Source organism: Notamacropus eugenii, chromosome 3 (genome assembly GCF_028372415.1).
Source record: "Notamacropus eugenii isolate mMacEug1 chromosome 3, mMacEug1.pri_v2, whole genome shotgun sequence".
NCBI lineage: Eukaryota > Metazoa > Chordata > Mammalia > Diprotodontia > Macropodidae > Notamacropus > Notamacropus eugenii.
Genome location: NC_092874.1, coordinates 228579956 through 228590840, shown reverse-complemented (window position 1 = coordinate 228590840; position 10885 = coordinate 228579956). Strand labels below are relative to the sequence as shown.

General features: G+C 36.7%; 1 protein-coding gene across 1 annotated transcript; it reads left to right on the top strand.

Annotated features, from left to right (window-relative positions):
• Positions 1-3022: 3022 nt before the first annotated feature.
• LOC140531393 (olfactory receptor 9K2-like) lies at positions 3023-6562 on the top strand. The gene is made up of 3 exons (XM_072650349.1): positions 3023-3141; positions 3771-3857; positions 4249-6562. The coding sequence occupies exon 3, from the start codon at positions 5021-5023 to the stop codon at positions 5960-5962; it is 942 nt and encodes a 313-aa protein (XP_072506450.1). The 5' UTR covers positions 3023-3141; positions 3771-3857; positions 4249-5020; the 3' UTR covers positions 5963-6562.
• Positions 6563-10885: the final 4323 nt, after the last annotated feature.

Genomic DNA, 10885 nt, shown 5'->3' with positions numbered 1-10885 from the left:
GCAATGGGAAGGTGTGACTATCTTTGCAGGATGTCAAACTGAAAATATGATCATGTAATTTGGAACTTCTTCAAAGGGTATTACATATGACTTAACAGGTTTTTTTTCATTTTAAAAATCAATCATTTTTATATTATTTTTCCCAATTATACATAAACAAAATTTTTTAACATTCATTTCTTAACATTTTGTGTTCCATATTCTTTTCCTTCCTTCTCTCTCCTTGAGAAGGCAAAAAATTTGATATAAATTATAAATATGCAGCCCTAAAAATATTTCATATTAGACACGTTACAACAGAAATTGCCTTAGACTGTTGTTTTACTCAGAATACCTAAGATATTTGTAACTGATCATTGAACAATATTGCTGTCAATGTGTACAATGTTTTCCTGGTCCTGCTCGCTTCATGTCGCATCAATTTGTGTTGATAAACACAAAGGTTTATCAGGTTTCTTGATGGGCTTGATCTACTATTTATTTGTTCTCTTTCTCTCTCTCTTCAGAATCAAAAGGAACAAGAAACAAGAAAAGGAACAGGAAATATGTTCAGGTAAGAGATAAATCCACAAATGTCATTTTTTATTTCAGGCAAATGATTCACATTTTTAAATAATGTTGTCTCTTTTCTATGTGCTGTGTATGATATTAGAAGACAGTCTAGAACTCAAATCTTGCTTTGATCTTGAATATACTATTTTGGAATTTGAAAGTTGGGATTGACCTTCAGAAATCATAATATCCATTGCCTTGCTCTAGGTTGGACCTCACATAAGTTGACCCAGAGAATTAATATTGTTTTGAAAATAACCAAAGAGAAGGAGATTCTACACCTTCCTTCAAATCTCCCATCTCAAAGTTGAGTGATCCCCTTGGCTAGAATTTTTTCCAGTGTATATTAATCTAAACTCTGTGTGTTCATTGAATGCATGTGTCTTACTAAAAGTAAGATTGTGATAAGACATAAGCCTGAAAGGACCAGGGTCTCATATTGCCTCCTGGGCCATTTCCAGTTGTCCTGTCGAATATCATGCCACTGGATCCTGATGGCTCAGGAGAATAAAGTGAGCTTGGTGTCCTTGCACAGCCCTCCCTCACTCAAATCAAAGTCAACCGCAAGTCATGTCATCTTGATGCCATGGTCCTCTTCAAGAATGAAGGACAAACACAATCAAATTTCTGTGTGTTTATATAAGAACACTTTTAACATGTCAAAAATGACTTTTAATTATTCTCTGTCCAATAACATTTTGTCTAATTAGAAGCTTTTTTAAAGTTTAGGCAGAGAGAGACCTATTACTCTAAGCAAAAAGCCAGTTCTGAGATGTAAAGAAACATATACACATACATATGTGTATACACATATGTGTGTATGTATGTATATGTGGGTGAGACTGTACACACATATCCATATATATCGACATGTATGTTATACAGTGGACAAGGTAACTTTCATCACCACAGACAAAAGGAATTCCAAAGAAGAAAATTCTTCAACTTCCTCCAGTTTTCAGAGTGCCAACCAGGAACACTAAATCTCCATAGTCAATTTGTTGTCTAAAATTTCCCTGCTAGAACTGCTTCCCTTAAAAAGGCAGCAGAGAGAACTAGGGTGACTACAGAAGTTGGAATAAGGAGAAACCTAGATCTGAAACTAACCTCCAACACTTTGTGTAGGACTACAGTGAAGTCATTTGATTTCTCTATGCCTCATTCTCCACTTATATAAAATGGAAATAATATAAACCTCACAGCATGGCAAAGATCAAATGATAAAATGCTTTTAAAATGTCATATACATCTCGTTTTCTATTATTAGTTTAAGGCTTAGTTCTCTGTTAAAAATGAAAATATCCCTGTACAAAGTTAACACTTACCAAAAAATCACATTCATCTTACTCAAATTTTGAAAGCATTTTAATAGTCCTAGAGTCCCGATGCCCTAGAAAGGAAAACACTCTACAATTGCCTGTTATCAGACCATTAAACTTGCTTACTGTAGGTGTCTTTCAGATATTTTCCTGAGAATAGAATGTTATAGATGAATGACACCTTAGAGATGCTCTGTTTCAAAACTTCCATTTTACAAAGAAATAAAATGAAAATAAAAAAGATTAAATGAAGATTGAAATAAATTAAGTCACTCTGGGCCTTCATTAGGTTGAATAAATGAGAGTCAATGTGTGCCATAAAAATATATGATGTAGTAAAGTCACTCTTCAGCTCAGCAAATCAAGAGACATTATGAAAACATCACCTATGAGTAAAGCTCTATACTATGTGTTGGGAATGTTATACTATAACTTGCTCCATAAATTCATTAGGAAAAATTTGCATATTTCTTAAAACAAGAAGTCACACTTCCTGGGGATTCTACTATGTGACCATAAGGATTAATGATAATGATGATAATAGCTAACATTTACATAGAACTCAATAGTTTCCAGGCACTATAAGAAGTGTTTTAAAAATACTATCTCATTTGACCCTCACAACAATGATAGTGCTATAATTATCCTTATTTTATAGTTGAGAAAACTGAGGCAATGGCTAAGTGACTTGCCCAGGGTCACACAACTAGTAAGTGTCTGACGTTAGATTTGCACTGAGGTCTTTCTAACTCTCAGTCCAACGTTTTATTCACTGTGCCATGACGATGATGACAACGACGATGACAATGACAACGACGATGATGATGATGATGATGATGACGAAGACGATAATGACACATTAAAGAAGTTTGGTGCAATGGAAAGAGAGCTGGATTTGAAGTTCGATAACTGACTCTCTCTATACTTTGTACCTTTGTGATTTTGGACAAGTCACACAGCAAAAAGGACTGTAACATATCGAAATCCAAGCTTTCTGATTCCAGATATTTCCATTATATCATTTCCCCTTCTTTACAAAAATTGCAGAATGATGATCATACTAAATACTATTTTTTAGAGTCTCTACTTTACTTAGAATCTGTCAGATCCAAAAATGGTAGCTTGTCTTTATTTCAGTTCTACAGAGATCAGTTTCTTTTCCCCTTGGCTGCATTTACAACCAAATGAAAGGATCCATAAACTTCTCCAAAACAGGAGGACTCACCACTCTTGTCTTCAATCAAGGCACCATCTAATCAGTTCTGAGAAGGTGCTTATGATGTTATCTTTCCATTTCTAAAGATGAGGCAATTTCATAAATTGTCTTGATTCCAAGCCAGCTTTGTAGTCTAACAACCTGCTTTCAAATCGTGTTTATGTTATTTTCAACTTGTCTGTCATTAGACAACTTAGTTGTTATCACTGGACTCAGTTTCCTTACCTGGTCATTGTACTGAATTATTTCTAGTATTTATTCCAAGTTAAACCATTATTTCCATGTCTGTCTCCTCTCTCTGTCTCTCTTTGTCTGTCTCTGTATCTCTGTCTCTGTCTCTGTCTCTGTCTCTGTCTCTCTCTCTCTCTGTCTCTCTCTCTCTCTCTCTCTCTCTCTCTCTCTCTCTCTCTCTCTCTCTCTCTCTCTCTCTCTCTCTCTTCTCTCTCTCTCTCTCATCTTGATGCTGTGTCCATACTCCTTTTTTTAATTCTTGATGTCTAATCTCTAGGACCCTTGCAATTTTAATCCCTACTTCTTTGGCTTTTCTCCTATTTTAATGTTCAATTCCATTCAACAATTATTTGTTAATCACTTACTATCTACAAGGAAATATGTGAGATGCTGAAAATACAAAGATAGAAACAAAACAGTCCCTGCCCTAACTGAGTTTATATTCTATTTAGTGGAAGACCATCCCTGCAGAAGTACATCAGCACCAAGTAACACAAAGTAATTTCACAAGAGAGAGAACGAATGACCAGAAGAACCAGGTAAGGCTTTGGATGGGGCATTACATCTAATATGTTTTTTGAGGGAGAAGATTCTAACCTAACAAGGGTGCAAAAGGGTGGAAATAGATGGTGGAATGTCAGTTATAGGCACCACTGAACAGAGTTGTTTACCTGCAAAGAAGACTGCATGAAGGGGGATAATATGACTGACTAAAGGTAAATGGATGCCATTTTTGTGGAAGGACTTAAATGTTAATATGAGTCTTTCAGATTGTACCCCAGAAAGCTACTTGTGAAGATATTTCAGGAAGAGGATCAGATGGAAAAGGGGGTAATTTAAGAGAAAAGTTATCATGAAAAACCAGTATTCAAAAGAAAAGAGATTTTTTATTTACTTTTTCAAGAAAAAAATTTTTTTTCTCTTGTCCAGATCTAAAGACACAGATACAAATATGCAAAGTGAAGCAAATCAGATTTCTGCATTGACCACATGCAAAAACAACCATTATTTCATTTTGGCCAACTCCATCATTCCTCTGTCAGGAAGTGGGTAGCTTGCTCCATCGCTGGTCAAGATTTCCATTCATAAAAAACAAAACAATAGCAGGGATATGCATGGAGTTGCTCTGCTAGGTGGGTTACACAGAATGTTTGTATGTATTCTCTATCTCCTTTAAATTAATCCTTTAGACCTTTAAAGCATCTCTTTTCAACCATCTATGACTCAGGGGCTTCATATGGAGATGATGAAGAGTCCCCTAACTGGATGTCAAGGAAGAAGGGCAGAGAGTGTAGAAAATGTACAAAGTAGTTACTGCTCTCTCTACATCTGCTTTCCTTTTTGGCTTTGAAGTGTGAGGAGTGTAAGGGAATATCTGGAAAGCAAGACAGGGAAGAGAGTGATTGCGCTATCTCCCACACAGCTTCTAAGTATCCAAGAGAATTGACTACAATCCAGAAGAGAAATATCTGTCTAGGCTCTTTAAAAGGGATCAGGAATAGTCAAAGGGAATGGCCAAGCTAAACATGCTCCATCCCCTAATAGAAAAATGCACAATATATAAATCCTCAAAAATATAATGCAAATTAAATTAGTTATTTGACAGGTATTTAGTAATATCAATTGAATATTTGTCAGTAGTGTTGTCAGGATCCACAGTGAGAATTCATTTCTTGACCTTGCCTCTCAGCAGGTCTCAGCAATGGGTGAGAGGGGAATAAACAACCTCTCAGAAGTGAATGAATTCATTCTTATAGGATTCCGGGTTGGCCCAGACCTCCAAATCCTCCTTTTCTTCATATTTCTGCTTACCTATAGCATGGTCCTTCTGGGGAACATTGGTATGATTGTCCTCATCCTGACTGCTTCCCAACTGAACACACCAATGTATTTCTTCCTAGGCAATCTCTCTTTTATTGATCTTTCATACTCCTCTGCTGTGGCACCCAAAGCCATAGCCAACTTCTTATCTGAGAGCAAAACCATCTCCTTTGCAGGCTGTGTGGCCCAACTCTTCTTCTTTGCTCTCTTTATTGTGACTGAGGGCTTTCTCTTGGCAGCTATGGTCTATGATCGGTTCATAGCCATCTGTTCCCCACTCCTGTACTCTGCCCGGATGTCAAGACGCCTCTGCATCCAACTGGTGGCGGGATGTTACTTTTGTGGATGTATCTCTTCCATCCTTCAAGTCAGCATTACTTTTACCATGTCTTTCTGTGCATCTCATGTTATTGAACATTTTTACTGTGACACTCCTCCAATACAGAAGATCTCCTGTTCTAACGTCTTTATTAACAAAGTGATGTCATATTCTATATCTGTCATCATTATTTTGCCTACCATCATTGTCATCATGGTGTCCTATGTCTATATCTTGTCTACTATTCTGAAGATCCATTCCAGTGAAGGTCAAGTGAAAGCATTCTCCACCTGTGGATCCCATCTGATGGTCGTGAGTTTGCTCTATGGGACAGTTTCTTTTATGTACCTCACACCTGCCAGTAACCCAGAGCTGGTTAAAGTAGCCTCTCTGTGCTACACTATTGTCACTCCTATGCTGAACCCTTTGATCTATTCTCTGAGAAACAAGGATGTCAAAGAAGCTATGAAAAGTGTGTCATGGGGAAAAAAAAGTTTTCTCTAGATTTTTTTGTCTTTACTATCTTGTCCCGTGTAATTGATGTGGATTCTGTATCTCTGAGCTACCATTAAATGAAGATTCTCCCCCAAGTCATCTAATTGATCCTCTGGAAGCCTACTTGAACGATTTCTAGTGCAGACACAATACTTCATCTACTTTTCTTTCAGGACAATAATTTCTATAAATCCTGAACTTCAGAATTCAGTTTTAAGGGCACAGTAAATGATGAAGAAACAAGAACAATGGTAATAGAAATTCTCATGTATAGTGTGTTAAGGTTTGTAAGGTGCTTGAGAAATATTGTTTCGTTTTATTTTTACAGCAGCCCTGGGAGATAGATTATTGTTCTTATTGTTAGTATTATTGCCTATTATTATTGTATATTATTGCTATTTGATTTTATAACTGAGAAACACACCAATGTGTAAGGAAACTGAGTCAGATGGCACTTAAGTGAATTACCCAGTGCCATATAGTTAGTGAGTATCTCATACCAGATCGGCAGTTAGACCTTCCTGAAGTCTTGGGCTTTATCCACCACCTGTCTTCAAATAGGCAAGCATTCAAGAACCATAGAAGGAAAATCTCTTGTCACATATGTCATTCCTGTCAAAACAAAATGTATATTCTGGTAGTCATTGCATGCCTATGGAGGTGACTGGGAATTTGGTTTGCTAAAAATGTGCAAGTCTAGAATTTATTTCCACCTGTCTAGGTTATTTGTTGTTGACAACCTATATTTGAAGGTGCATTTTCTATTTATTTCTATGTTTATATGTTTACTTACTTAGCCATCTATATCTATTTGGAAAAAAGGCTAAATTCTGGTGTAAGTGGGAGTGAGGGGGATAAAAATCATCTGGAGACACTATAAAGGAATTAATCTTTTAACTATTTGGTGGCCTAATGGTGGAAGGTACCCAACCACTATTGGCAGAAAAAGAAAATGTCATCAACTATGCAAGAAGACTAAATGACATGGTCTCATCAATGGTAAAAATCCTTTGTTATCCTTGGATAAGATAAGGACAATTTTGCCTAAACTGGTTTCTTTAACAAATGACAAAGTATTTGGCCTCCTCTTGTCTCTTGCCCTTGAACAGGGAGTGCTCTTATTTCAAAAACAAAATATGCTAGCTGAATATAAACCCAGAAGCCCTGCCTTGCCTTTGTCTTCTTCTTCTTTCTAGCCCTCCATCTCCTCTAAAATGGTTCATCTATCCCAAGGTGCCACAGAATGTTGCTAATTCTCTATGTGCCCTAAGTAGAACTAAAAACTTATAAAAGTAAATTTTGATAGCTGAAGCTGCTATCAGTGAACAGTCTTCTTTAGCAGACCAATACATTCTTTGCTTTAAGTTTTTCTTTGTATGTTTTACCCACAGTCATTTGATCTCCCACTGAGAATTCACCCAAGAGGTCCCATCCTTGGTTGAGAAAATTTCCACAGTGGGGACAGGATGAACTTCTGAGTAAAGATAACTTTAACTTTTTGCCTCTGACACACACTGGCAATATGAGCTTATATCTTCAACCTCAGTGCATCAGGCAACACTCTTAGTTTATAAATTGCAGTACATTAGCAAATCTCCATAGGTGGAAAGTGTTTCTTTCTTGCGAATTCTTCAGAGCATGAAATCACAGAGATAGACAGACAAATAGAGAGATAGATAGATACATAGATATATAGACAGACAGAAAGACAGACAGACAGACAGACAGACAGACAGACAGACAGATAGATAGATAGATAGATAGATAGATAGATAGATAGATAGATAGATAGATAGATAGACAGATAGATATAGACAGACAGACAGACAGACAAAGAATCTTTCCCAGACTTTTAGCTTATTTTGTTGGGATGCTAAATGTGGACAGAATTCCTTCATTGAGTCAGATGTCATTGAACTGGGGGTTTGGAGTGGAAGGAGGAGGCAGGAAGGAATTCTTAAGTCATGTGGTCAAGAAGATGGAGAACTAGACCTTTCTCTAATCCATTTGACCTCACAAACCTCTCCAAAACAGACACCAAAGATAAGACAATTTCAGGTGACTTTATGGTCAAGGACACCCAGAGTTTGAACTGCTTTTTGCATTGAGTTCACTCAACATCTCTCCCACCACCACTACCACCACCATACTACTAGTAGTAAGGTAGCACTACTTGACCAAAAAGCCCCAAACTATATGCTCATAACATAACACAATCCCACATTTCCTCCTTCCCTAAATCTGGGCTCTAGAAGTTTGTGGAATTTGCTAAGTCTGTGACAGCTAGTGTCATGGCATTGCCTCAGACAAAGCAAAAGCAAAAATAGACCTAGTGAAAAGAGATAAGGAAGGAAACTTCATCTTACTAAAAGGTACCATAGACAATAAAGCAATAGCAATACTAAACATATACACCCCAAGTGGTATAGCATCCAGATTCATAAAGGATAAGTTAAAGGATTTATAAGAGAAAATGAATAGTGAAAAATTACAAAATTCACCTGGAAGAACAAAGGTCAAGAATAACAAAGAATTAACCAAAAAAAAATACTAAGGAAGGTGGCCTGGCAAGATGAAATCTCAAACTGTACTACAAAATCAGTAATCATACAAACTATCTCATACTGGCTAAGAAATAGAGCGGTAGATCAGTGCAATAGATTAGGTACATAAGACACATTAATCAATGCCTATAATAACTTAATGTTTGATAAACCCAAATATGCCAGATTCTGGGAGAACTCACTATTTGACAAAAACTGCTGAGAAAACTGGAAAAGAATAGGACAGAAACTAGATATAGACCAACATCCCATACTGTATAATATAAGGTTAAATGAGTGCATGATTTGGACATAAGATACCACAAGCAACTCTGAAGAACACAGAATAGTCTACTTGTCAGATATATAGGGAGAGGAATAATTCATGACCAAACAATAAATAGAAAGCATTAAAAAAGGGAAAATAGATAATTTTGATTATATTGTCAAAAACAAACTTTTGCACAAATAAAATTAATGCAACCAAGATTGGAAGAAAAGCAGAAAGCTGGGAAATCATCTTTACAGCAAGTGTCTCTGATAAAGCACTCATTTCTCAAATATATAAAGAATTGGCATATTTGTAAGAATGCAAGCCATTCCCCAACTGATAAATGGTCAAAGGATATGAAAAGACAGTTTTCAGATAAAGAAATCAAAACTACTTTGTGGACATATAAAGAAGTGCTCTAAATCACTTTTGATTGGAGAAATGCAAATTAAAACAACTCTGAGATACCACTTCACACCTTTCCAATGAGCTAATATGACAAAAAAGGAGAATGATAAATACTGGAGAGGATTGGTGACAACTGAGAAGTTGATGTATTACTGGTGGAGTTGTGAATTGATCAAACCACTCTGGAAAACAATCCCGACTTGATGGGTGTCCCCTGAAACTGACTTTTCTAGAGGCACACAGGTATTAAACATCTGAAGTAGAATTAGAACTCAAGTGTTGCTGATTCCAGGTTCAATATTTCATCATTCTGTTTCTATCTTCTTTGGATAGAAAGATTTCTTTACTCCATTCAAATGGAAGAATTTACAAATAACCAATTTACAAATACACATTGTAGTCAAAATCTGAGTCTTATCTTTGGAATGGAACTTAATTAGTTGATGATTGTCAACAAGAAATTAATTTTTCCTTTTACATGCTTCCTACACCAAAAGTCTGTATGGGAAAGATTACTGACAGGAACACTGAATCTCAGAAAGTGGATAACAGCCCAAGGTTAAATCATAAGTCTGAGTAGGAAAGGTTTTTATTCTTATACCAAAATAAAAATGACAAAAGGTGGAAATGGTGTTCCAGAGGGTGCAGGAAAATGGACACAGAAATGTACAGTTGATGAAGTTGTAAACAACTCAAGCCATTCTGAAAAACAACTTGTAATCATGCTAAGAAGTCACTACAATGTGTCACCCCCTTAAACCTAGAGATGTCACTATGGGCATGTATGCTAAGGAACTTAAAGACTAACAAAGGTCCTATAGAAACCAAAATATGAATAGCATTTTTGGGGGGACGAGCAAAAACCTGAAACAAAGTACTTACCTGTTGATCGAGAAATAGCTGAATAAATTGAAATACATGAATGGAATAGAGTGAGTTACTCCTTCTATAATGTAACTTTCCCCATTGTGGTTTCAGTATATTGTGGGCTGATATGAGAAATTAAAAAGGAGTTTGGGGGAAGTTGTAGACAACGTGAAAAGGCCAGTTGATGACACAGAAAAGGTTTAGAAGTTCAGAAATGATATCCAAGCTTACTTTTAGCATTGGGGGCGGGGGTGGGGATAGCAAAGTTAAAAAGTGCATAGCACAGAACAAAAGAAAACATAAAACGAAGCAAAGATGGACAGTTCTCAGCACAATGTATTATTTATCATACAGGCTTTCTTCAAATGAAAGTTTATTGTTATATATTTTGAATCCTCTTTTATGTTCTGCTATGTGCATTTGTACTCCTAATAAAAATAGCACACAGAAGGGTTGCTAGCACAGATTCACTCTAGATCTGGTCAGACAAACAGACACCTACAGAGGGGTTACTTTATTCTAGTCGAGTGTTTCAGTGTTCTCACTAGGGTTACTGACAATGAGACCCCTAACTCCTACAGAATTCCCTGATCCCCGTTCTCCCAAGTGCTGGTGAGACAGGAGGGGAAATTTTCCCTGTGTCCCAATGGGGTCAATCAGGATAGGCACAAATTGCACACTCTCCTGACTCCCTTCAAGTCTTGATAGGGCTGGTCAAAGCACACATAGCATTGCAGTTTCTCTGTTCAACCCTAAAGGTTACCCCTTTATTGTCTCTATCAGAGGTCTCCTCTCTCTCTTAGAGGTCTCCTCTTTCCTCAGTCCTTGAGGGGAACCAAGGGG